We start from the raw sequence: 27,966 nt of genomic DNA on the forward strand, positions 1-27,966 counted from the left end.
TAAGTGGCACTCATCCCCAATACAAATGGTCCAGGGTTTATGACCAAGAATGGCTGACCAGACAAGATATTCAAGTAGCTCATTCAAGTACATATTAGCCATATTATAAGCACTAACACTTCCACTCAGATGTTTAACGTGTTAAATCCATAATTAGCCTCAGGACCATCAGCAGTCAACAGTGTAGGTGTCCTGAGAGCCACAAGGGGCCTCACAAGGGGCTATGTAGTTTTCTTGTTGCGTGTTTGTGAATCAGGATACTCAAAGAAAAGTATCTTATGAAGATATCACTGCTGACTTTGTGTGCAAATGAATCAGGAAAGTAAAACTGATACCACTAAAACACATAATGTTGGTTATTTTATTTGTATTTATTAGATTGTTTTATTTATATAGACAATTTCATTGCTTAAGGATTATATTTCTATATAATACAGATTATATAGTTGTTTATTGTGTTCATCTGTCTTATTTAGGTACTATGTTTATTTAGGTATTTAAATCTTACCTGATTTATTTATTCATTTTGGTTATTTGTTTAGCTATCTAGATGCTTTGTTCGTTGTTTTCAGCATGAATTCAATGTTTTACCTAGTGGGTGTGTCACAAAGCAGGAATTCTCAGTCTCGCCAGATAACTTAAGCCTGAAGTCAAGACTGTCCAATAGAACAGAACTGAGGGAGGTTCTGGTTGGACAGCCCTCGGCTGTGGGCTGGCTCAGAAATCGTGCTTTGTGAAATACCCTCATGATCTTTTTATCTACTTATTTTTTTCTTTACTTGTATAGTTTTGCTCTGTTTATCATTTATCAAACTTTTTCAGGCAAAATTAATCAAGTCTTAATTCTGTGTTTTCCATGCATTAAAATGATATGATTGAGGTTACTTAGATCCCCTGAAAAGTTAAAAAGAGACACATAACAGTTCACTTTACGCTGGCAAAGCACAGGCTATTCACCCTGTTATTTTCTTCTAGGGTTTTTGCTCAGCTAATGATCTCATGTCGAGCAGCAGATAGCACATTTAACAGCATCTTTCAATCGATCGATAGATAGATAGATTGTTTAGCATTTAGCACAGACAAAATCACTTACCATAATAACGCTTCTTGTTATTTTATATACAATATTAGTTAAATTAAACACAATGTGAATTCAAAAGTTACAGACTATTCACCTAAAGGTATTTTTCAATGGAAACAAGAATGTACTAAATTATTCTATTCTCTGATTATCTATTTTGAGTTACTTATTTACCAAGAAATCTGATCTTTTAAATACAATGAATTTTGAACATTCATTTTATTGTAACGTTGTTATGCTACACAGCTTTCCTGCTCATTTTAGAATCCTGTATGGCTTTTTTTTCAAACCTACAGCTTACTTTCTTCCTACTAATGAGTAAAAGCTGCACAAGACACTTGTCTTAATCCAGATTGGTTTTATGTTATTGAAAACATTGGTACTCGTTCACTAACCGCTCTAGAGAAGAAATTTCTCCTTTTAACCTGCTTACATAGTTTTCATGAAGACTCTGACATTCCAATATTTTCTTGTTTGGCATTTGTTCTTAGGTCACAGAGAACAGAGAACAGAATCTACACACACTCCAGAGCACAAAGGTGCAAACAATTCTGCAGTTTAAGAACACGTCATGAATCTGATATAAATATTTTCTTAGGACTTTTCGCAGAAACACATTTAAGAAAAAAAGTTTGGGAAGATATTACAGAATGGGGCTCATTCCAAACTTTTAAATGGCAGTGAATATTAGGGAAAACTACAGACATACACAGAGCTTACATGATATACAGTTGACCTTAACAACTTTACTGTTGTGTGGTTGAATGTGCACATGTATATTATGTATTCCTGTAATGTTCCAGCTGTTCTACAATGGTAGCATAACAACACTAATATAACTAGAGTAAATTAAGGTGTTTGTAGATTACTATTAACCAATAAAGTGCCTTTCCTGCACAGCTCAAAAGCAGTCCATGTGAAGGAGGTCTATACATCCCTGGTTGACTGACCGACTCAAGATAGAGCTTAATGGCTTTGGCAGGATCATATTTATCAGACCATCACAGAGCCTCTACTGACAGTAGAAACCTGAAATGTCCTTGTAGGGGAGCTGAATTAAATGTTGTAAGGGTCGACACTAATAAGGAGGCCTGTTCTCACACTCATTTCTACGCTACATTAAGTGTGTGCACATTTACAACACCTGTTTCCCACTATGACCCTACAAGGAGAGAATTCAGCCAATCAAGATCTAGCTACTGTTACAGCCCAGCCAGTCAGGAATCAGGGAGAGGGGAGGGAGCTAAGCTGGTGTTTTACTCTCCCCCATCCCTCACAGCCCACGCTTTTCTCCATGTTTAGGGCTCCAGCCCACATGCCAGTAAGTTGGCCTACTGACATATACAGTATACCGTCTGAGTATGGGGTCTTGAATGTCTCTCTCCTTATGCACTTAGCACAGAGAAAGTAGATTGTCATTTCATGTGGCCCTGCCCTGATAACAGAGTGGTGAACCTTCTCTATTCATGTCAAGGCCCATATCCATGAGTGTCCATTTAAGGAGAAATCATTTAATAATGCTGTTCACTATCTGAATTACATCTTAATTCTGCTATATGGTGCAGCCCAAAGGAGAATAGATTCCTTTTGAGTCTTGGTTCAGCTCCAGGTTTCTTCTTCATGCCTCTTAGGAAGTTTGTCTCGCACTGTGGTCTTTGGCTTACATATTAGGCCTCTGGATTTCTACAAATCAATTTCAGGCAAAAAAAAGAGCCAAACAAAATGAAATGGATTGAATTAAATGCACTTTTTTGCATGGGGTGGTGGAATTCTGTTTCACAGAACAAATCCTGAACTGTAACCAAGCAGAATAACACCCCTTTATTCAATACGTGAAGAAACTGGTTGCACTAGAACCTCTGCATTAAAATTAGGTAAGGTTGTATGTGAAAACATGCACTGTACACATCACGGTGGCACCATAAAATCTCACGAACATTAAGCTAAGCTAAGTAAAGCACTTGGCATCCAATTAGATTTTTATTACTGGGGGAGCTGCTATTTCCAAGGAAGTGCAGCTCCATTTTGGAAGGATCCAATTGCTTCAGCCCATCAAGAGAGAAACATTGCGGGTGGGTTTTTATCTCTTTTTTCGAGTGCTCTTATTTGGGCTTCTGTGAACTCAATGCTCCGCCCCAGCCCCCTTAGCCAGAGTCTTATTTAAGGAGAAGTCTTCCCTCCACCACTTCGTCCCAGTGGAAGCATCAGTCGTGCGATACAACTTGGTGAGTGTATACTACTATTGTTTCCTATGGAAGAAAGCATGGAGGTTGGTAAGGTCCTCAGATGAATTTTTACTTGGGACTAATAGGACTGCTGAGATGAGATGACTAGTTTTTGCCTGTTCTGTGAAAGAACAAGTCGGGGCATTTGGAATGGCATAGATCTGAAGCATCAGTGACAAGTTTCTTCGCTTGCTGTTGGTATTATCTCGTCCAGAGGAAGGGCTACTATACTTTCAGTAGGACTTCAACAAGGATGACTTTGGAAGACTAAGATGTAGCCATCGTCTCTGAGTTCATGCTTATTGGTTATGCTAAAAGCAGACAGGAACTAGATAGGTTGTACTAACATTACATATTTACTTAGTACATCACAGCATCTCATGAATGAAGCTGGTATGAGTTAGAGGGCAAGAAGCCATGCTGTAAACTGAGGTGTTGCAATGTGACAGCAGCTGCAACCTGAACTGATCCTGGACAGGGCCCAAGCTCCGATAGAGGGTAATGAGAAATAAGAACCCATATGGGCTTCTAACAGCAGGAGGTAAGGGACTTAAAATAGACCACCAGGCTAAACTGTAGCCCCTTTTTTGGCTCTACATTAACAGGCTGGAGGTCTCTTGAAACACTTTGCCAATGGAGATACAGTTTCAGTAACCTTTAGGGAGGCTTGAGGCATTCAAGAGGAGTATAAGGAGTATATCTTGTGCATCTGCAGTGTGACATAGAACAGCAACAAGAAATCTAAATGAGATATAAGACTGTTAAATAAGACATAAGTAAGATATAGAAATAAGATGTAAGCACAAGTGAGATGAGTGCAGCATTTTAAGAATTTAATTGTTGCCAGTTATGCATGCAATACACAAAAACCTTCTATTTGCACCACCACCTGGATGTGTCAATCTTTTTTAACAACCATGTGATTTCCACCACTCCAGACCATCACAGAAACCAACCATGTGTGACGACGAGGAGACCACCGCCCTTGTGTGCGACAACGGCTCTGGCTTGGTCAAGGCTGGATTTGCCGGAGATGACGCTCCACGTGCTGTCTTCCCTTCCATTGTTGGAAGGCCCCGCCACCAGGTGTGCCAACCTCAGTGATATAAGCCTTCCACAACGGCTAGAAGATTAAAAAAAAAAATTTATGCATACAGCATTAATGAAAAGTTTGGACTACTATGTTATGTTAATAAATGCTACTATTTTATTTACTAGAAACTTAGTAATAATAGAGTGTTAATTGAAATACTACAAGCTAGACATCAAAAGGTTATAGAAAAGTTAAAAATTCTGGATATTAATTAGTATAACTTCCTTCTCAGTGTTATACAGTTTTCTCAGCCATTGTGAAATCATCTACAGCTCTGTTCATCATTCTGGACACATCTAACGTTTCATTTTTTACAGCTTTATACAACTAACTTGAAACCAAAGCTATAGGGTGATAGCATCACAACATATTCACTTTATTCAACATATTCACTTCATATTTATCTGCAGTAAAATTGCTTTCAAACTTTAAAATGGTGACCAAACTTTTGAATGGTAGTGTATGACTGCATTCAGAGTTGGGAAGTAATGGAATATAGTAACTTCATAAGTAAACTTAACTATAGTCTTCAAGTATCTCCAGTTGATTACCCTTTCTAAAGGCTTCTGACTTTCATTCACTCCATTATAGAGCCAGCTCTATATTTCGTATAAAAAGCTAATTGACACATCAGTTGATGCGTTTATCTGCAATTTTTATATAGATGAATAAAGTATTTTACATGAGTGATGAATTTATATACTTCTTTCAACTCTGACTGCACTAATAATAAATAACAAAGTACTTCATTTGTGTTAAGAATAAAAACAATAGACCAAAATGCCTCTGTGTAGTGCACCCCTGAAGGTCATTTTTGATTACAGACGTAGTCTCGCTTTAACATTAGTTCTCTTTCTCTCACAGGGTGTGATGGTGGGTATGGGTCAGAAAGACAGCTACGTCGGTGATGAGGCCCAGAGCAAGAGGGGTATCCTGACTCTGAAGTACCCCGTCGAGCACGGCATCATCACCAACTGGGACGACATGGAGAAGGTGTGTAAACAGATCCCTCTTTCACTTTACTATGCACTGTTATAGCTCAACTCTTATATAAGTTATAGGTTAAGAGTGAAGGGAAATATCAAATTTATTCTAAGCAAGTATAATACAATAATACACTTTCATATACAGACCCTTTAATGGACTTGCTTAATATTTCCCTTCAGATTTGGCACCACACCTTTTACAATGAGCTCCGTGTGGCCCCCGAGGAGCACCCCACTCTGCTCACTGAGGCTCCCCTCAACCCCAAGGCCAACAGGGAGAAGATGACCCAGGTACTCAGACCTCCAAGACCCCTTTGCACTCTGTTACTCTTTGTCCCTTAATGGCCTCTGAGGTATTACCTCAGTTGCACTAACAACACTAACATCATCTAATCTCCTCTTGCAGATCATGTTCGAGACCTTCAACGTCCCTGCCATGTATGTGGCCATCCAGGCTGTCCTGTCCCTGTACGCCTCCGGCCGTACCACTGGTCAGTATTATCACTAATGCATCTTCAGATTGACATACTACATAAATCGATCGAATTATATATATTATACAGTTATACAGTACTGTGCGAAAGTCTTAGGCACCCAAGACACATTTTTAAAATCTTTTTATTTGTGTAGTTTGTGTTTATTTGCTAAGAAAATTGTTAATATTTGAATAAGCAAAATTTATAGAAAATTAATGATTAATGAATGATTAATGAATTGATGATATTAACAAGTCTCTGTGGTGGCTGTGAAGGTGTCAAGGAAAATATGGATCCAAGAAATTCTTGTTACTCTTTATTGTTTTATGTTTATTTGAATTATGAATATGACTTTATTCTAATGTATATTGTGATAAACTCACTGCTGAGGTTGATTGTTTTAAAAGTTTGCTTAGATGCCTAAAACTCTCGCACAGTACATATATATATATATATATAAATAGTAATATATATTTTTAGAATTTATCCTAAAATTAAGTGAGTCAGGTCAAGGAATACTGGTAGGTCATAGTGGCATATATTCCTTCAATAACTGAAAGCAATGTGAAGCTACACCACATACTATATTGGGAAGGTTGCATATATGTGTTAGAATCCAATTCCATATGTGCTATAGAGCATCCAGGGAAATACGTTTTAGCATCCAGAGAAACTGAGAACATTTTAGGTCCTGAGGAAACTGAAAACTCTCTGTTGAGTTATACATAGCCCAATCAAGCATGCAATGCAGTTTATTTGCCAGGCAGCAAGATAAACACCTGGTACATTGTTGTGGATTAGCAGTAATCGCTAACTTGCTGAGGTAAACACTCCACCTATGGCCACTGATGTCATCAGCATCGTTCATTTACGACGTGCCACATATTCTGAGAGACTTTTAAATTGCAACAGACGTTTCTGACTGAAGACTGCCCTCTGCAGGTATTGTGCTGGACTCCGGTGATGGTGTGACCCACAACGTCCCCATCTATGAGGGTTATGCTCTTCCCCACGCCATCATGCGTCTGGATCTGGCTGGTCGTGACCTGACTGACTACCTGATGAAGATCCTGACTGAGAGAGGCTACTCTTTCGTCACAACCGGTAAGTCATTATACCAAAACAAAGACAGTTAGCAGACTCCCTTAGAGACTGTACATCTGTATGTCTCTGGGGTGGTACCCTCAAGAGTACATCTTCAGTACCTTTAGTTAGGGTAATTAATTGTACCATAATCCATTGTGATTATGTATTTTTAAGTTATATTGACTCCACACACCCTGCCTTGTCTCTAGCCTTTTTTATTGATACAAGTACGTACATTTACCCTGGTAAAAATATTTATTTTAGGTAAATAATTGGGCCTTAAAACCTTTGTTGTACCTTTGAGGGCACAATCTTTTTTTCTGACAGTGTACCCCATTAAGTGCATAGATCAAGGGAATAATGGCATTAGTATTATTACTCAGCTGAAACAGGTTCTTAGCCCACTGGACTACCCACAGAGCAACAGTTTAAGTTACCACAATGCTGTGTTGGGAATGTTTTGAAGGTTTTCCCACAGTACATTTGTTTCACATATTCTCTCAAACTTGCTCCTCTTAGCTGAGCGTGAGATTGTGCGTGACATCAAGGAGAAGCTGTGCTATGTGGCTCTGGACTTCGAGAACGAGATGGCCACTGCTGCCTCCTCCTCCTCCCTGGAGAAGAGCTATGAGCTTCCCGATGGCCAGGTGATCACCATTGGTAACGAGCGTTTCCGCTGCCCCGAGACCCTCTTCCAGCCTTCCTTCATTGGTGAGCCACAACTCTCAGTTAAATACACAAGAAATAATCTGCAAATTGAGGAATTGCGTGCCAACTAGTACGAAGATGGTGATGGTCACCATCCATCACGTCTAGTCGTATATTCTTGCTCCACGCTTCTTGACTCAATTCTCCTCAAACCTCAGGTATGGAGTCTGCTGGCATCCATGAGACTGCCTACAACAGCATCATGAAGTGTGACATTGACATCCGCAAGGACCTGTACGCCAACAACGTCCTCTCTGGAGGTACCACCATGTACCCTGGTATTGCTGACCGTATGCAGAAGGAGATCACAGCTCTGGCTCCCAGCACCATGAAAATCAAGGTAAGGGCCTTAGTTTGATATCATGTTGGCAAATTAGTCCAGTCATTAAGGGCATATTTCATACTAAAGTGCTAGTGTGGCAAGCAATAAATATGCTATCATGCTTATAATACTAACTAGTGATGCTAGTCAGCTTATGCTAACTAGCCCATTAACTGAGTGAGAGAAAAGAGATTATTACACCCATCAAATCAGAGCCAGTGGAGGACAGTAACAAAGTAAATGTAATTAGTTACTGTACTTAACTAGTTTTTTCATGTATCTGTACTTTACTGAAGTACTTCCATTTGGGCAACTTTTTACTTTCACTCCACTACATTTCAAAGTCAAATATCTTATTTTTTTACTCCACTAAATCTGCACACATTTTGTTGTGATTTTGTCTTTTTTCTGAATTTATACAAACACTTTCATTTTATAGTAAATTCATTTTGGCTAGTTTATGGTTAGGAACAGAGACCTACAGATGCAATAGAGTAAAGGAAAACTCATATGTTTTTATTAAACTTAAACTTGTAATTAAGTTGCAAGTAAATCTTAAACTGAAACTTCGATTGTTTGTAAAAAGTCATTTCATGGCCACTTGGTTCTACGTAATGGAAATTGCTTGTCTTCAGTGTTTTATGCCTATGATAATTTTGATAGACATCAGTGTCACTAATTAATGACATTCTATTAAAAGACTGAGTGACACTGGAGTATTTTCACCTAAAATGATGCAACAGTCTTCTTATAAAAATGGTAATAGGACATTAGAGTCATAATTAATCTTTTAGTACTTTTACCTTCGATACTTAAGTACATTTGAAGGCAAGTATTTTTGTACTTTTACTGAAGTGGAGGTCTAAAGGGAGGAACTTCTGCTTTTACTGGAGTAATATTTTACCCTGGTATCTCTACTTTAACTCATGTACATGACTTGTGTACTTCATCCACCACTGATCATTGCTGAAGTGTGTCATTTATCCACAATATCTGAAACCAACAAAACCTTCTTTTCCCCCAGATCATTGCTCCCCCTGAGCGTAAGTACTCCGTCTGGATCGGTGGCTCTATCCTGGCCTCTCTGTCCACCTTCCAGCAGATGTGGATCACCAAGCAAGAGTATGATGAGGCAGGCCCCTCTATTGTCCACAGGAAGTGCTTCTAAGCCAGCAAACCTCCTTTCAATCATACATTTGTATTGTCTTTTAATGTATATACATGTCCTGTTGTAATAAAAGTGGATCATTATAATAGCAGGTGTCATTTTCTTTTTTTTTTTTGCTTGTTCTTTGGTTAAACAACTAATATTTCTTGAACGTGATACAGCAAATTGTGAATTTTAACATTGGACTTAACGCCATATAGGATATGTTTCAGCATGACCTCATTTTCCTGGGTACAATGAAACAGGAACCCATGACCACATTCCAGTTTGAATACAACATCTGTCTATATTATAATGGCAAGGAAAAAGGTGGATAGACCAAAAGTAAAAAATCCCTAGTGTGATTTATCAAACTAATTCAGCTACATTTTATCATCTGTAGTATTACAAAGTTAGTCTTTACTGAAGAGGTATTATAAACAAAATAAAAAAATGGAAGTAACTTTGCATTAGTGAACCACTGCAGGTGTACAGAACCTTCCTGTTTACACTGTGCAATGTTCAGCAGTACAACTACAAGGCAAGAGGAAAGAGAAATACTATTCAGGGAAACCTGCAATAGTATGGGTTTCTCACCAACATTTGCCAGTAAATGGCAGAATAAATTGTTACCAGTTCTGCATAGACATTCTACATAAAAAGAAAGGGTACAAGAATCTGGTTAATGTAGATCATAGGCATTTGGGCAATTGTGTTATCTTCATGGTCTTTTCAAATCATTGAGAGAGTAAAGTCTACATCTGAGATGATGGTATGGGAACCATTTAGCTCAGAACCTCCAGAGCCCCCTCATTTAAAATTTCTACATCTGGAGTATAAAAACTCTTTCTCTTAAAGCATTTTATGCTATTACCTTACAGCGAGATATTCTCTGAAGACCACTGTTTATTGTGTTGCAAAGATATCTGCCATTAAAACTGCATAAACTCAAGTGCACAAGATAGCTGAAGTTTTATTTATTTATTTAAAATATATTTTCTACCAATGTGGCTGTTTTAGCTTCCAAACTGGTCTTTCCTGTAACATTTTCAACTTTTTTATTAGTCAAATGTGCTTATCTTAAATTGTTTAATTGTTCAACTGTTCAAATGAATAAAATAACATTTGTATTGTAATTGTTATACAATCTATTTAAATAACTTCACTTTATATATTTATTTGATCTACATGCACAAAGCACAACATAAAAGCGGCCTGGACTGCTGTATGTTATGTTATATGTTATTGCTTAACACCTAATTTCTACAGTTTTCAAAATGAAATTTGGAAAGGCAGGATTATGCTTAGTTTCTTGTTGTATTTTGAATGAATGAAAATGAATCTTGTTTTTATAGGTAGTGAGATAGAATTGCGAGGCCACACAAAGCCATGGTAGTATCTTATAAAGCTTACTATTGATAGCAATAAAGGGACAGTGGGGACAGTAGCTACCAGTGTTGTAGTCAAGACCACTAGAGATGAGTCTGAGTCAAGACTAAAACCAGGAGTGGCAAGATCAAGACAAGATGAAGATTTTTTTCAGAATATAAATATAAAATATAGTTTATATGTAGAATATAGTTCACTGAATATTCTTTATCATTCATAATATATATATATATATATATTCAAAAATAATATTTTGTTTTATGATACATTTTGCAAAATACAATATTGAATAATATAAAGTCTAAAATTCTAAAATGTTATTTTTAATATTATATTATACCCTTAGTCAAACTTTGCTTTGTTACGTCTGGAAAAAAAAAAAGATGGGGAGGTTATTCTCAATCAGAAATAACAAACAATGCCCAGTTAAGCCGACATAGAAAGAATCAATTAGATCCTCAGTTTCCAATTACATCAGATAAGGGCATTACAATTACCTGTTCTTGAGAGCAAAGTCCACCATAACAAGACCAGACTTGAGTACTAAGCTAATTTTACAGTAATAATTTTGTAGTAGTATACTACACCACATACATACCCTACTAAGTAGTATCACTGTTAGTATGTTCAGTGCAAGGATACAGTGCAACAATATGACTATACAGTCCTAATAACAGAATGATGTATGTTGTAAAACGCAGTTGAATCTATGATAATTAATATGTAAAGAGAGGTTATGTGCATAGCAACGCACAAAGTATTCATAGTGGGTATTGGGACAGGGAGGTTCACCTTCAATCACTTTCTTTAAGTGTAGACACTGCTTTGCTGGTACTCTTGATATTCTTCACCATGGCTCTATTGATGTGAAGCCCTGGTCTACCTGAAATGTACCTTTTCCATTTTTCTTTAATCACTCTACCCTACAGTTTAACAACTGGAAATATACTTAGATTTTGAACGGGACATCAAATTTACTGTCTTAGTTTTGTATTTTCCCTTTGAATAAATGATTAAATCCACTATTTAAATCAATGGTTCTAAATCCTGGTCCTGGACCACCAAGCCCTGCATGTTTGTAGCATACCTGCTCTAATTCATCTAGTTCACCTCAGGAAGGGCCTGTTCATTCATTCATTAGTTGCATCGGGTGTGTTGGTGATACACAGTTTCTAATATGCTACCATGCAGAAAAACAGCACTTCCTCTAATGCATGCTGGTCTAAACTGGTTTATGCTGGTCTAGCTGGAGACCGAGTATGGTCACACTTGACATCTCATGCTACTAGCATGTTAGTCTAGCATGTCACACTAATATTTCTCAGAATCAATATTCAGAGTATACAGGAGTTTTCAATCACAGTATGCCTATTTATTTGTACCTCAAATCATATCAGCATGCCTGCAGCTGACCTCAGGAGACTCACACACAGTGGCATCCTGTGTCCAGTTGGGCCTCCTCAGCCTTTCTCTTCTCTTTCCTCTCTAGCTGCTTCAGCTACATTCTGCTCAGCTTGCTTGTGTGTGTCTGGATGCAGCTGGAGCAGCTGCTGAAACGTTACGGAAAAAAAGAAAAGCGTAACTGTAAATGTAAGCTTCCTATTTCCATTGTTCGCCTCCTTTTACTCGTTCTTCTTTTGTTTCTCACCTGTCTTTCCACTCACATCTGTCCCTCTTCATTCACTCCTCTTTCTCCTACCTTTTGTGGACTCCACTTTTCTTTCTCTATTTTTTCTATTTTAGTGCTCACTTGCTCATTCTGCCTCCCTTCTTCCTCTTCCAACTTGTTTCTCTTCTCCTCCTCTCTTTCTCCAGATGACTCATTACTTTTTCCCCATCTCTCAAAATCTTCTGTCATTCTCCTCTGTTTAGCTTCCATCCTTCCCCTCTCTAGCAGTGCTGGTTGTCCTCCCTCAGGGATTGTCACATCCCTTCAGTAAGCTGTATAAACAATCATTATAATAGACTAGAAGCTTATTATTAATTGGGGAATTTTAGGTAATTATGTAAACAGAGCATTCCAAACCATTACTACCACTCTGTCTTGTGCAATTATGTTTCCATCATAACACCTTTTTGGATTAAGCTACAGTGGCTGCTACAAAAAACCTTATTGAATGTACAAATTATTTTGTACATTTCTGTCCACCTTTGTTCTAAAACTTTATGTTCAGAGTATGGAGCTGGACTTCATGTTACTTGTGCTTAAGAAAAACAAGGCACCAGAAATATATGTTTAGTCATTTCTGTAACCTTTGTTAAAAACTACATGCATATAAGTGACCCTTATTAGTCCCACAATGGGGAAATTTCACTTCCATATTTAACCCATCCGTGAAGTGAAACACCACATATACCCTAGTGAGCACACACACACACACACACACACACACACTAGGGGGCAGTGAGCACATTTGCACGGAGCAGTGGGCAGCCCAATCCGGAGCACCCAGGGAGCAGTTGGGTGTTAGGTGTCTTGCTCAAGGACACCTCAGTCATGTGCTGTCGGCTCTGGGGATCGAACCAGCGACCTTCTGTTTCACGAGGCTGGTTCCCTAACCTCCAGCCCATGACTGCCCCTATTCTCAAACAAATAAATGCATTTTAAAATGTACATAACAAATATATTTTTGGGCCCTTTTCAAATTTTGCAAATATATATTTGATAAATACATTTGGAATATATTTTTTTGCACATGGGAAAGTTTCACTTGAAAAAATATTTTTAAAATACGAATAAAATTCTTTTTTTTTTTTATCCAGTGTGTCACATCCCGTGCTGATACATCCTGTCCAGTTAAACAGGACTAAGTGACACATGCAGATGGTCAGTGCTTTTACGTACTGCAGCATCAATCATAGGCTCAGAAATGCATACTGTAAGATAACGTGACATAATTTATCACAGTAACAACAAATATCATCATATTTTCTGTCTTGAATTATGGGAGCTTAGGTGATATGGGGAAGTGTTTATTATTACAGTAATACTGGACACGGTGTTATATATTAACATGGGCCGCGCGTGATGGAGGCCCTGGATAACAAAGCCATTCTTTAACACAGTCGCCCATTAAATTACTTTTGTGGCTGATTTTTCGGACTAAAACTTTGCAGTGCTTGTTTTTTTCTCGTTTAGGAAAGAATACAATAAGAATGGTCAGCTTAGACTAGAGTAAACGTGCCTTTATTCTAGTATGTCCTAGTACCTGAAAATCACTGTACAGACTTTCCCTCTGTATTTCCACAGACCGCTGTCACGTGACTGGCGTAACCAATCACAGGGCGCGACAAACAGTGGTGACGCAGGCGCTGAGAAATTTGAACAGGCTGCAGCCAATCAGAGCGCCGGAGAGGAGCAGCGCTGCCGTTTGAAAGACGTTTACAGAGAAGGAAGGCGACGGAGAAAGCAGGGAGGTGTGCTGTATATGGAGTGCATTTAATTCAGGTTTTTGAACAGTTTGCGTCGCAGGAATGTTAAGTTTGTCAAAACGCTGGACAGATGGGTAACTGGGTATCTCTTAATGCGCCTTTTACTTGACCTAAACCTAAGTAGCTAAGCTGGCTAATGGTAACAGCCAAACTTCGGGGCTAGCGAAAGACCTAACAGTTAGCTAGTTATGCTAAAAGATAAAAATAGCAACTCCGGGCTTAATATTCTGAACTGAGTAGACATAGTACAGATAGTAAGACCTTACACTATTCCCTACGAATCTGGAGTTGTTCGTTTACCGTATACGGTTTGCGTTAGAGCCGAAGATCAAGTTGACTGGCTTTGTTAAGGTTAAACCTTTCTCGGCATTTGTTTTCAGAGTGACTGTAGCGTTACTGAATAGGCTCCTCTGCCTCGTCACGTCTGCTTTCTTCTTTGTAAATTAGTCCTGCTAAGTTAGTAATCTTCCACGAGAGTCGAGAAACTACGAGGCAGAATGAAAACCGTGGAAAGAAACGTCGTGCGCTTGGCGGTGGTGCAGCACCTTCGTGCAACGTATGGAATAAAGACTAAGAACTGGAACAAATGCAAAACGAGCAGCAGCAGCAAGCTGACAGCAGGCAATTCGGTAAGTGAAGCCAAACTCCCTGATTCTGCTAACTTCTATGTAATGTAATCTACACACGTTTAAGGCATTCATTAAAGTCAGCAAAACAAATTTGACTGTTTCTAAAGTAACCGGGTGTTTTTGTGTGTTTAGTGCGTAAGTTGCACTTGTGAAGTGAACTTTGATTATTTAGCAAGCCATCAGGTCATTGTCACTAAAGTTACTGTCACAGTGAAAAGTGAAGTTACACAATTTCCTCTTGGGTGTAGGCAGATGCACATCAGAAAGGCTGTTACCCCCAGTCATAAGATGAAGCACATGAATGCCTGGGTTGTGAATTGTACCATTGTGATCCATTAGTTATATTTATACAGGTAAATACATGCAGTTTAAAACTGATTGCATCACATCAAACAAAAATAAACTGATCCGCCAATATGTGTATCCTTCGAACATAAGAACCGAACCAGCTAGAACCAACTATCGTTAGCGAGTCGCGATAGCAAGTGGGGTCATTCTCTTGTAACCCCATCACCCTTTTCAGGACTGTATTTTTACTTTTACATTTACTTGTATACAATGTAAAAGTGAATCATTTAATATGCACTTTGGGTTTTAAAGATATTTTTCATTATGTAGGTGTAAAACGTAATAAATTGCTGTTTTAGGGTATTCTTTAGTTCAATCATTCATAATTTACACAAAGCAGCTGCGTTTTACTTTCTGCTGGTAGTCAGTTAAGTAGCTAATTGAATTTTAAGGGCAGTTTTCAGTGTTGTTGCTTTTCAAATGAACAGTGTAGTGCTTGTTCACCTTTTTTTTTTTTTTTTCTGAGAAATGTCTCAGGAATGTTAATTCGCTTCACTGACTTGAGCCTCTGATCAGGTTAGATTCCAAATGTGCCTTACAGCTATGGAACATTGCTCATAAACATCCGGCTTGGCTTGACATTTTCCTCTTGTGTAGGCTTGTCGAAAAAAAGCATCAGAAGATTTGCAGATGCTTCTTTCAAAGCATTGGCTAACTTGAAAAGAAGTAGAAACGTAATTCTTTTTGTAAACTGATGTTATGCTTGATTTTTAGGTCAAGGTTTTTGGAGTTGCTTTAGAAAGTCTGCCACATTGTCATGTGCTAGATTATGGAGCTATACCCTGGTAAGAATTCATTCCCTTATAATGAAATGTCTACCCTGATTAGTTTTTTTCTTTTATGCCTTATGTAGTACACAAATTAAAATACAAAAGTAATCAAATCACCAGTATCTTAACTTACTATTAACCTTGTCATTGAGATCTAGCACTCTTTCCTAAGTAACATTCTTTCTCTCATAGTTACATAACTTATGCATTTTGTTAGCTATGAATAATTTATACTATCTCCTGAATAATAACCTTGTGTTTAAAGGGTAAAGAAAGGTTTAAAACTGAACTTTTGAAATATAGCAGTTTGCTGTGGATTAGTGATTTTAAAAAAAGAGAGAGCGAGAGAAAACACTGCACCATAGTCCATCAACAGCTCTAACATCTGCCGTCCTTGTGCAGCTTCCTTGTGGATGTCTGTACATGCCTTATGTTGCATTTGGACACAGAGGGCCTGTTTAGAAAATCAGGTTCCATTGTTCGAGTGAAGGCGCTTAGGGTGAGTGATGACCTATCTTACCCTGTGGCCTCCTTTAAGGCCTGACTATGTTTGTTCTATGTACCTCATTATTTGTAAGTCGCTTTGGATAAAAGCGTCTGCTAAATGTAATGTAATGTAATCTTGACTTTCTAACTTTTCATGGAGAGGCCCTGGCTGGAACCCCTGTTAAACAGTGGCTATATTGTTTTGACTCTGTAGGCAAAGTTAGATCAGGCTGAAGAGTGTCTGTCCACTGCCCTTCCATTGGACATTGCTGGACTTTTGAAACAGTTCTTTAGGGAGCTGCCTGAGCCAATCCTGCCAACAGACCTGCACAATGCATTTCTGAAAGCCCAGGAACTACCCACCGTGGAAGAGCGAACCTCAGCCACCATCCTGCTGTCCTGTGTACTACCTCATGGGAATTTAAACACACTGCGCTACTTCTTCAGTTTTCTAAAGAGGGTCTCTCAGAGGTGAGGTGCAAAAAATCTTTGTCATAATATATTTGCTTATTATCCAGTGGTGTGTAGTCAAAAGCTGGTCTTAGGTTGCTTACTTAAACATTTTAGTTTGCTTCATTGGGTCCTAAAAGGGTCATATGAAAAGTTGGGCAAAGTATTGTTAAAATTGCCTTGACAGCAACGCCAATACCAGTACCTTGATTTAGATACTGATTCTGAACAATGCTCTGCAGGAAGTGTGTATTTACAGACAGTAACAAAATGCAGCCTAATCAAGAAGCCCTGGTGGTAACATGCTTAATTACACACTGTGCAACATATCTGTGCAACTGTTACTGTAATGACACTTTCACTATGCATTCTACACTACAATATTGATGACTCAGTTAGTCATGTCTATAATGTGTGCTGTTAGACTACCTCATACCACTCAGTGCCTGCTGTCTTGTAAATGCAGTGAATCTGTCTCATATGCTATGTAAATAGATATACTTTTATACTATATTTTATTTCTCTTGTACTTTAATTTATGTCTAGATTTATTATTTGCATAGTTTATGTAAGTTTATTTGTAATTATGTCTTCTTTATCGCTCTGTCTCTTTATCGCTCTGTCTCTTTATCGCTCTGTCTCTTTATCGCTCTGTCTCTTTATCTATACCTACCTATCAGAATGTTTTCATCAGACAGTCGGAAGTCTAGAATTTAGAGCAAGCATGCTTATTGACTCTCAGATGTTGAGACCAACAACTTCTAGCTATTGAAATTTGGTACTGAATGCCAATGATTTGGTGCTTGGTTATGCCAGAGTAATTATAGCAGTGACATTTGTACAAAGTTTCTAATTTTGCAAATTAAAAACAAATAGATTGCATGGTAGGTAAAGCTCCAGTTGTTTTATTGATAGAACATGCTTTCATTTATTGACCTTTTTTGTGCACCGAAAGGCTAAGGAATAGTCAGCATTCCGTGAACAGCTTTTTCTAAAAAGCCAAAAAATATGTCCAGAATAAATATGTGCAGGAACATTTGATAGTAAGTCAGATTATTTAAAGACACCAGGAAGAATCAGTAGTTTTGTGATAAATGAATCAGAGGCTACATCTTCAGAAGAGAGCTGCAACTACAGCTAACTGGTATAACGCGGGGTGCTGATGAGGACTCGTCTTGTACAAGGTCTTTTATCCTCAGTACACGATGTGCCAACTGATTTTTGGAGCAATATTCACTTTTTTGGACCTAGCTAGCCTAGTTGGCAATAAAACTATGCTGTCTCTGCCTTACTTTAATGCACTCACTTTAAGGTACTCAAGGTTTCTTTCATTCAGTTATTGGGTTGTATGTTTTTTTTTTTTTTGTTTGTTTGTTTTTTATTCTTCCTCTGTTTTCCTGGGCTGAAACAGAATGACTACCCAGATTTTGATTTCAGTGCTTCAAGGGGTAACCAGAGTTCTGGAGTATCTGTGTGGATCCCTTGTATTTTATACTTGTGTTTATGCCTTATATTTATTGTGCTTATGCACATTAATTTGCCCAGCGTCCTGGAGAAACATCCCTGAGGTATAATGCAAAATCTGACCTTTTTATTTTCCAGTTGTGCTGAGAACAAAATGGACAGCAGCAACCTTTCGGTTATTTTCGCTCCAAACCTCCTCCATTGTGGAGAAGGGACAGAGAAAATGAGTGCCAGCACTGAGAAGAAACTAAAACTTCAAGCTGCTGTTGTGCAGTGCCTCATTGATAATGCTGAAGGCCTGGGTATCACATCAAATGATTACAGATTTAGATCAAAAGGCAGACAAATATTACAAAATTTGTTCTTGTGATGTAAATATTAAATTTATGTTGTGTGTCTGTATTTGTCTCCAGGAGTGGTGCCAGAGTTTCTTATGGCCGGAGTTCCCGCAATGCTAGGTTGTGAGTCTGGACTATTTTCCCCATCAGATGCTGTGGAGGAGGGAAACACACCCTCAGGGTCAAAGAGATGCAGACGTAGTTTAGGAGGTGAGATCTGTGTGTGTGAGTTGAAAATAATCTTTTTCCCATTAAATAAACCTACAGTTTGTTTACAGGTTACTTGTTGTATAGTGGGAACTGAATGGAATGGAACACAATTTTTTTTTAAAAGTATTTAAAAACTGTAGGCTTTTACAGATGAGTGGCTTTGTCTTGCATTCCAGATGTGGTAAATGGAGCTCTCAGTAAATTAAAAAGTAATAGAACCCCTTCACATACACCTCAGCCTGATGGAACAGGTGGGTATAGAATATGCTCAGGTTAGCCTTGGCTGCCCAGCTATTGAAAGCATGAGGGTTGTGGTACCTCAGTAGCTGAAATAGATTTGTCATGAGGTAGTAAATCTTTTCTTATGAAAAATCTGCTTGCCATAGAGTTTGCCAAATTATTGAAAGAAATATCGTCGGAGCATTTGTGCTTTATGGTGCATCTGTTGTAGGCTTGCTTGCCCTGCTTTAAATAAATGCCTAGATTTGGCTGTTTGCTTGTTCTTGCTTAGACCCTGTCTTTAAGTGTTTATAGAAATTATACACCATCTTACGTTGAATGATCGTCCTTACTTAAATTAGTCCCAGTGGCATGATTTAAACTGAATGTATCTGAATGATTATTCCATTCCTTTCACTGAAGGGGTAGCTTATATATATATATGTGTGTGTGTGTGTGTGTGTATATGTGTGTTTAATTTCTTTTCTTTAATTCCTTGAGCCCAATGTTTCTCAACCACTGCTCCCTGGCACTATAGGATTTTGACGGATACATGACATGAACACTGGTTTGGAGAACAAAACTTAATGTCTGTATCTGCCCAGTGTTAATTTTACTGACAATTTTCATGTTTCTGCACATTGAGCTATGACTTTAAGCTTCACAGAATCTATTCCTGCTAGGTAGTTATATAAACGTGTGTGTGTGTGTGTGTGTGTGTGTGTGTGTGTGTGTGTGTGTGTGTGTGTGGTATTAGGTCAAAATACTAAGTGTAAGCAGTGTGTCTTGAAACTTCATATACTTAAGTGTGCTGTGGGTGAAATGGTTGGGAAATGTTGACCTACTGAGCAAGCGCTTTTGCAAGCATTCTTCTGTTCATGCTTCAAATCAAGGTAACCTTGATGTTTTAAATTGCTGCCTTTTTGATTATTTTTCATTTCTTAATTTAGTCCTCTCCACTGCCACCCCTGTTGTCATTACACCTAAGCGCAAACTTCCCATGGAATCCGGACAGAGTTATGGATTCTCCAACAAGAAGCGTAGATCCATCAAGAAGAATCTTGGCCTGGAATTGTTCCCCAGTGTCTTGTTTGGTGGAGGATCCACACCTGGATCAGGTGCAATTTTTAAAGGATTCTCCAGACGATGTATCAGTGATAATTGACATTATACAGAAGTATACAGTACAAAAACAAGATTTTTACTGTATCAATTTTAATGTTTCTAACAAAATATTTATTCTCAAATTGATACCTGCATCTCGTTCCAGAGAAGTTAAGAAAATGGCAATTTAAGACTAGGAATGTTGTGAAATGTTTGCGTCACAAAGGAACCTCTAGAAAAGGCTTAGGCCTTTATGAGCAAGTATGGGTGGAATCTTGCCACTTAAGCAAAAAATCCTGCAGTTTAAAAATAACGTACCCCAGCAAGCCAAAGCAAGGATTTTAGGTATTGTAACCATCTTGGAAACACATGGGTTTAGGAGAATTTTTGAAAAAACATTATCAAACACCATCCATTGCTGCATCCACAAAACATAAAGTAAAGACGTACCGATACCAACGTCCATGTGTCAGTGTAGTGTCTGCTGCCACGCTTATGTACAAACACCTCGTGCTGCCAGTGAAGGAGTCTGCTTTTATAGTGAATTGTTGCTGATGCCATGTAAGTCAAATGCAATGACACTGATCACATTAACGCTCTAAACCATATTGCTGCCAGGTATACACTGTGCAGCTGTAGTATTTTAAAACGTGCACAAACACAATCAAAATCACTTCCCCAGTATGGATGGAGACATGTAAGTCAAAGGAAAAAAAACTTGAGCGATAATAATACTAATAAAATCACTGTTGTTATTATTATTATTATTATTATTATTATTATTATTATTATTATTATTATTATTATTTTAACAAATTGTCTTTGTAAAATATGCTGTCAAGAGACCCTTCTCATGTACATTATTAGCTAGTTTCAGTGCACGGTGTTGCACAAGTTAGCAGTGCTGCTGTAGTGGTTTCATACAGGCAAACATACAGGCAGTTGAGATCCTGCTGGTGTTGGTTTCCTCTTTTATAGTGATGCACACAAGACTTGAATACTAATTACTCCCCCTTGTGGAGAATGTTCAGACTGCTAAACACTTAATGACTTGTTACCCTGTTTATGATTCAGATTACAAACTAATTGCTACGCTGACTAATCAAGAACAGAAATTTGTCAATTGGTTTTTGTATTTAAGCAAATGATTTTAATCAGATCGTCACAGCTTTGCAATACTTACACATTGCAGATTGTATAAACTAGATGTTTTTAGATGTTTTGTTAATGAGTCCTTTCAGTGAAAAAACATTAACTGTTATTAACCATGTTTTCCTTAGCTTATGTTTTGTTCTGCTTTGTTTTGTACAGCCTTTTATATTAAAAGGTCAAATTATGCTTTTTAGTGACATCTTTTATTTTAAATATAGGGAAGATGGATGGATCGGTCTTGCATGATGCTGTACCGTGGTGGTTTTAACAAAAGTCACATTCTGTTTTTTGTTGCAGGGGCCCAAACATTTCAAAGATTGAGTTTTATTCTTAAATTATGAGCTAATTTTTTTCCTGTAAATGAGTTTTAAATATAAACTTTCCTATAAAAATCAGTGTACATATTTGCTTTTCCATATAATAGACATGTCTTTGAATTATGCTTCGTGATTTTAAATCTTTAAATCCTAGAAGAATGCATTCTAGAAAATTTTTTTTTTCTTTTTCCACATTTTGTGATTCTTTCAGTGCACAGCGCCTCAGGAACACTAGACTCTTCTCAGAGTGCCTTATCCTCTGTGGGCAGATGTAGCCGACTGTCTGCAAGCTCTGCACGGAGGAAGAGCAAAAGACTGAGCCGCCGAAATATTAACAGGCATGTTCTGATTGAAAATAAAGAAAGTTATATCTCAGACTTGTTACATTAAGCAGCTGTTAGAAACAGGATCAGGTGTCACATAATTATATAAACAAAGAATTTACTTGGGAGGTTCCAAAATGATTTCTTCCCAAAGTGTGCTGCCAAGAACTGCAATTGCTATTGTGTTTCTTAAGGGTATAAAATTAAAATGTACTTGAGTCTTGTATAAGTAATATCCATACTTTCCACAAGTTGCAAACTAATGATTTATTGCTAAGGTAGCAATAAAAATGGTTAAGTTATAATGTTAATGTGGCTTGGAAATTTTGGTTTCGCTGAAATATTTTATGTAGGTAAAATAAATTTGTATGCCTAAAAGCAGTTATTAAGGAGAAAATGCTAAATTTCCATCTAGAGTTTCATTGTATGCTTGGCATGCATGAAAACAGAATACTCAAGATCCTTTCCTTGTACATTGTTTTGTACAATATGGTTTATTTTTCAGAGCCGAGTCAGGGAAAGCTGGCTGCTTTTCTCCAAGAGTGACAAAAAAAGAGGCAATGAGGAAGTCCTTGCGTCTGCGCTTTAGCCTCGGAAAAACAAACCGAGATTGTGTAAGTCCATCTCCTTAAACTGCCTCAAGAAACTGCACAATCCAACTTAATCAACCTCCTCATTCGCCTTGTTTTGCCAGTACTGTAAAAATTTGCATGTTTGTATGTCTGAGCAGTTTTGTCTTCTTTAACTGTTGGATGTAATTTCCCTTCAATTTATAATGTATTTCAGCACAAAGCTTATTAGTAGACAGATTGGTGTTTCTGACATTCGCTTGTTTATTTGCATCGGTTATTTTCACTTCTGTCTGTTTTATTCTGGGTATTTTGTTGACTAATGTCTTTTCCTTTTTGGTGACAGTATGACACGGGTATGTCATACCAGTGTTTGCATATAAGAACAGAGATGTGCTCTTAGAGCTCAGTGGTCTGCATAGGCAGAATTACTAATGCGTACTAAAAGTAGCTGGACAATGATCAGGTCTGGGATCCAGGTCTGATGCAGAAAGGTGCTGAAGTGGTGCCTGTGTTCATGGTACATATTAGTGGCTTCCAGATGATGTATCAGTAAATTTGTCTCAGACTATCTTTATAAATATCTTTTTTTACTTTTTTAGCTAATACTAGAATTTTGTCCTTAAATACAATCAGGCAATATTTAATATGCAGTAAGACAACAGAAAAACAAGAGAATTACAGCTCTTAAGAGCAGCATATAACTGGAGATGAGGAAACATGGTACATTTAACCAGAACACTTGTTAATTTTTTTTACAAAAAGGAAACTGACATGCAAAATGGTTATTCACAGATTTTGCACTTATTTGCAATTATTTATCTCTGCTACATTTTTTTTGTTTGTTTGTTTCTGTAAGTATAAGGCTTGAATCAGCTGTCTTAATTCTTACCATGACCTGGGCCTTTGTGAAAATAAATTTTTCAATTTTTTTTAACTGTTAAAACACTAATCTGAATTGTTCCGTCACTTTTATTTGTATGTCGGTGACTTTGCTTAACTTTGCACATCTTATGATTTATATATTAAGAAAAGAAAAAAAGTCTGTATTTTACTTTTATCTAACCTATAATCTATGAATACTGAATGTTTTTATGATAATAAAATATTTTAAGAAAGAAAAGCACTTAATATATTAACATGTAACTTTTTTTTTTAACATTTTTTCCATTTGTGAATGGTAGTGTGGGTTTCTTTACATCTAAGAAATACTTTGATATTTTGATGCGATATACTGAATTGTTTGTTTGCTCTAAAATAAATATACATTGGCCAACACAACCATTACTGGTATTTCTTTGAGATAATTGCATCCTGAAATTCCCTACTACCCTAAAAGGTCTCATAGCAGTTAACATATGTGACATAGAATCAGGAGTAAAAAGAAGGTGCCTTTATTCCAACAGAGTGTCCTTTCACATTCTCTACCGGTGCCAAAGGGGTCAGAGGCCATTGGTTGGCGCCTTGCGACACAAGAGAGTGTCACCAGCTTTCACTTTACCAAAGACACCACGTTTAGTCCGTCTGTTTTGAGAAACGGCGCTTCAACAGGTCAGTGTTTGATTTACATTTCATTTTTATTTTCATTTTTTTATTAGCTTTTCTTATATATTAAACTATACAGTTTGTTTAATTTACTGAGTTTAGCAAATTGGAAAATAGCAAATGTGCTAGAACCCCCCCAAACTACAGTGGTAAATTCTGCAAATAAATTGTAATTATGCATTAAATGTGCGCATGTTCTCGGTTATATACTTAATTTTATCCAGGCTATTAATAAAATTTTCTCAAATTTCATAGTTTTCCACAGATTCCGCTAAGCTCTGACTGAGAATGTACAGGCCGTAAGACAGGGGTGGGGAAAAGAGGGCCAGCACAGTTTGGTGACTTTCTCTAGCACATCAACCAAAGTTTATTAGCTGAAGGAAAAATCAAGCTGTGCAGGAGTCCGGCCCTCCAGGATTGGAGTTTCCCACCCCTGTCCTAAGATCTGGCCGTTTGCGGTTGGAATTTTAAACCAGGCTAGTTTGCACTGTAGTGTGATGCTACATTTTTGGTGTGTATATGTGGGTCTGTGTTTCTCTGTTTTGTGAGTGAAAGCAATACCATGCTGTCGCCAAATCTGCTTCACAGGCTCCAAGTACATCAGTAAGTCTGAAGACAACCTTCTGACCCCATGTGGCACTAAGGAACCTGCAACCTCTTGGAGTGCAGAGACTCCAGATGGAACCCAAGCCTACACAGGAAGCTCCTTCTCAGACACTCCAATGAGCGCATGCCTCAAGACCACCTACCACTCAGAACCTATCATTATTGTCAGCAAGCCACCTTTAGTTGGTAACATCCAAAAGAGCCTTTGCTGTGCTACCAGTGCTGAGAGCCTGGCTAGTTCTGAGTCTTTTGGTGAGGAACGCTCTCAGGCAGGTCCTACTCTTGTGAGGATCAGAGGGGCTTCGGATGAACCTGTTAGTACCCTCTGTACTACTGATGAGGACTACAAAGAGGAGCCCAAAGAGAAAACAGAAGAAAATGCTAATGATAGCCCTGGTTCATCTGAGCCCTCTATACCTTCAGAAAACTCACCTGTATCTTCTGAAGTGAAGAGAAATTCCTCTCTCAAAGTGTCTCAAAGCTTCATGGAAGATCAGAATGTCACATTTGGACAAATAGAGTTAGTTCCCTTGTCTCCTTTGCACATAGACAGTGTACTGTTTGATACTGAAACTGCAGAAAGCTCAGTGATGGTTAAGAACACCCAGGAGAGTTCTGTGAGTGGTGAGAGCACCTGCTTGATTGTGGACAGCTCAACATGTTCTGCAAACTGCAGCCGGCTGATCGATGCTCTTGACATCCAAAGTCCTGTGGCTTTCAGACTTAACAGTTCCATCATGGTTCAGTCCACTCCGTTTGTAGCAAGAGAGAGAACCAGGGAACTCAAGACCTTGCAGCCTGAGGAGTTTAAAAAGCCATTGCCGGTTGAATCGTCTTCGGAATCTTTAAATCAGCATGAGACCCAACACCAAGAGCCCTCTTTGGATCCAGTGCAAACACGCCGAACGAAAGTGGCTGATCATATACAGCGTTTCAACATGCTGACTCTCACTTCACCCAAAAGCAAAGTGATCCGGTCTCCTTTGAAGTTTCAGCGGACTCCTGTGCGGCAGTCGGTCAGAAGGATTAATTCCCTGCTCAACCAGAGGAAAGACGTCCGGACTGGGTGGTGTGCTGCCAGTCGAGGATCCTCTGGCAGGAAAGCGCTGAGTTTAGAAAGTGGCCTTTTTGACAATGTATCACAGCAAGGTCAGGCCGCAGAGGTCCCTAGTGAGACTCCTGTTGATGAGAGAGTTTCCCCAAAACTAAAGCCACCAGAGCCCCCAATAAAGTCAGCCACCTGCTGCACCATTAGGCATTGTGCCTTAGGAGATGTAACCAACACAATGGCACCCAAGGCGAAGGGTGATCTCTTCTCAGCTAAAAGTGTCCCATCTGAGTTTCCAAAGTCTGTCCTGCTTGAGGCAGCTGGGGGACACATGGGTCACTACAGAGGCTCGCCAAAGAACCCACTTACACAGGTCAAACTGCTCTCTGCTATGAAACCCATAGACCTTTAAGACTGCAATACATCTCAAGTGCGATCTGCTTCATCAGCTTGACCGCTTCGGCCTGTTTCTGCATCTTGTCTATTCAGGGGTCTTAATTTATTTACAAGTTTGCAAGTTTGAGATGTTCTTTGTTGATTATTTTAGGCTCATGTTGATGGTTTTTTTTCATGTTTGCTTTTTAAACTTTGTCTGATCTGGTTATGATATTGGTTATATCGATTCTGAGGGTTATTGTGGTTTTGTTAATGTGACAACAGGCCAACCTGTTGGTGTACTTGAAAAACCAACCTTCTGCTTTATGCCTGTTTTTTGTACTGCAGGGTAAAACCCAATTCACATTTATAAGATTTTAGCTTTGATCTCTTTATCAAACTCCTGCTATTCTAAGGATTTGTGTAGGCTAACTTCGAATTAGATCCTTTTTGATGGAATATCGGTGAGGACGTTCTGCTAATTTGGCAGAAGCACAGCAACCCTATGCCATCAGGATAAGTCTTGTGACTAAGATGTGAAAGCTTGAAGTTAGCAAGTGCAGCTGTGAGCCAGAGAAGGTGAAAAGAGTGATTGATCTTAGTTGTTGCTGTCTGTATTGAGAGTGACTGTATGTCTGTGTGATCTGGATGGAAAGATTTTAGATGGTGACCTTATTTACCTTGTATTTATTTTCCAAGCTTAATGGTTAAAGTCTTAAGCAGCGATGTCAATGAAGAAGTGGGTTTTAAAAAATTCTGATGTACCTCATCTGATGTTTGTAAGAATGAAACAGTATTACAAATTTAAATATTTGAGCTTTCTTTAATTTTGCCAATCTGCTTTGTATCCAGTGTCTTGGAGCTTCGTTTATGAGCATAAAGTTGCCACTTCACAACGTGTTTTGAGTTTTCTTTGAAGTTCCTTTTTGTACCACAAGGTGGCGCCTAACGTTTCACAATCTCTAAACTCGAGTGATTTCAAGCAAGACTGCGTGTGAAACCAAAGACTGGGTCAAGTGAATACAATCGGGAGTGAGGTTAGGGTGACCACTTAGCCTCAGCATTTACATTTTAAAACTGTTAGTTAATCTAAACCTTATTAATATTGTCGTTTATAGAATGGATATAATGGGCACCACGTCCCTCTCTGACCTCCTGGTCATTTCAAATGTACGAGTTAGGCTCTTATTGCCTTCAGCATCTGCTCTCTGAATAAGGACGAGGTGTTTTTGACTAAAAATATTCTGTGCTACTTTAAATATGAGAAATACTGTGCAGTCTTGCTATTAAGGATGTCCACCAAGCGTCCTACCTGCCCAACAGCTGTTCTGCAGGTTTAATGTTTTATTAACACGAGCTACTGAGATATTTGTGCTCTTTCGCTCCTCGTGTCAGAGTAATGCTGACTGGCTTTAAACAAGCGCGGTGTGAAATGATAGCTGTCCGGCCAAGCCTGTAGGCTAATTCCCCCTGGAAGTGGACGCACACAGGCCTGACCACATCCGCCGTGTCTAATGGAGCGCAGTAGTCGAATTAAAGCACTGAAGACGGTGACACTGTGGATGGGTTCACTCCCATTAGAGGGGATTTGTGTGGAGTTTGGCTCTGATCTGTCTGCTGAAGGAGGACAGCAGTATTCAGCTCCGTGATGAGAGACAGCTTGTGGGACGGCTGGAGTTTATTTTAGTGGTCTATCTGTTAGTTTAGCCACATTTCTTTTCTCCTCACACGTCTCTGGAGTTCTGTGCACAGGCGTGTTAATGTTCTCTGTGTATTTATTCCTGCGGCCCGTTGTTTAGAAAGGCAGCTGCTATAATTAAAGCACAAGGGAGCAGAAGTTGGAGGTTTCTGAGCGATGTAGTGAATCGGCTGTATGGAAGTGTTAAAGCATAGTCCTAAAAACTGCCTTTAAACTGACCCTTATAATGATGACGACATTAAAATGCCACGATAAACTGCATGCAAGGCATGTTCGATGAAATTCAGTACCACTGTTGGATTAGAGGAGAGTTGACGTGGAGTTATTGCGCATGTGTTGCGTGGAAGTGACGCGTATTCGTTTAGAACT

The 27,966-nt window shown here is 38.5% G+C and overlaps 2 protein-coding genes across 4 annotated transcripts; both read left to right on the top strand.

Moving 5' to 3' along the window:
- Window positions 1-3,201: 3,201 nt before the first annotated feature.
- LOC108430668 (actin, alpha skeletal muscle 2-like) lies at window positions 3,202-9,233 on the top strand. The gene is made up of 9 exons (XM_017703298.2): window positions 3,202-3,306; window positions 4,245-4,392; window positions 5,264-5,392; window positions 5,566-5,676; window positions 5,792-5,876; window positions 6,804-6,965; window positions 7,467-7,658; window positions 7,814-7,995; window positions 9,002-9,233. Exons 2-9 carry the CDS (start codon window positions 4,264-4,266, stop codon window positions 9,143-9,145), a joined length of 1,134 nt encoding a protein of 377 aa, XP_017558787.1. The 5' UTR covers window positions 3,202-3,306; window positions 4,245-4,263; the 3' UTR covers window positions 9,146-9,233.
- A 4,681-nt stretch (window positions 9,234-13,914) lies between these two features.
- arhgap11a (Rho GTPase activating protein 11A) lies at window positions 13,915-26,796 on the top strand. Of its 3 annotated transcripts, XM_017703296.1 has the most exons (12): window positions 13,915-14,574; window positions 15,637-15,707; window positions 16,095-16,191; window positions 16,393-16,649; window positions 18,231-18,394; window positions 18,506-18,640; window positions 18,817-18,891; window positions 19,810-19,977; window positions 21,644-21,770; window positions 22,261-22,369; window positions 23,731-23,875; window positions 24,458-26,796. In XM_017703296.1, the coding sequence occupies exons 1-12, from the start codon at window positions 14,443-14,445 to the stop codon at window positions 25,933-25,935; spliced, it is 2,958 nt and encodes a 985-aa protein (XP_017558785.1). In that variant the 5' UTR covers window positions 13,915-14,442; the 3' UTR covers window positions 25,936-26,796. The 3 variants fall into 3 exon arrangements, with proteins under 3 accessions (XP_017558785.1, XP_017558786.1, XP_037397618.1); XM_017703297.1 differs by lacking the exon at window positions 18,817-18,891; XM_037541721.1 differs by lacking the exons at window positions 18,817-18,891; window positions 19,810-19,977.
- Window positions 26,797-27,966: the final 1,170 nt, after the last annotated feature.

Source organism: Pygocentrus nattereri, chromosome 10 (assembly GCF_015220715.1).
Source record: "Pygocentrus nattereri isolate fPygNat1 chromosome 10, fPygNat1.pri, whole genome shotgun sequence".
NCBI classification, from domain to species: domain Eukaryota; kingdom Metazoa; phylum Chordata; class Actinopteri; order Characiformes; family Serrasalmidae; genus Pygocentrus; species Pygocentrus nattereri.

What these genes read in the sequence shown, in the direction of transcription:
- LOC108430668 (XM_017703298.2), top strand. Translation starts at nt 4,264, where the DNA reads ATGTGTGACGACGAGGAGACCACCGCCCTTGTGTGCGACAACGGCTCT. An exon ending in ACTGGGACGACATGGAGAAG is followed by an intron (nt 5,393 to 5,565) that starts GTGTGTAAACAG and finishes ATTTCCCTTCAG; the next exon opens with ATTTGGCACCACACCTTTTA. An exon ending in CTACTCTTTCGTCACAACCG is followed by an intron (nt 6,966 to 7,466) that starts GTAAGTCATTAT and finishes TGCTCCTCTTAG; the next exon opens with CTGAGCGTGAGATTGTGCGT.
- arhgap11a (XM_017703296.1), top strand. Translation starts at nt 14,443, where the DNA reads ATGAAAACCGTGGAAAGAAACGTCGTGCGCTTGGCGGTGGTGCAGCAC. An exon ending in CTAAAGAGGGTCTCTCAGAG is followed by an intron (nt 16,650 to 18,230) that starts GTGAGGTGCAAA and finishes TTTATTTTCCAG; the next exon opens with TTGTGCTGAGAACAAAATGG. An exon ending in GAGAAACGGCGCTTCAACAG is followed by an intron (nt 23,876 to 24,457) that starts GTCAGTGTTTGA and finishes TCTGCTTCACAG; the next exon opens with GCTCCAAGTACATCAGTAAG.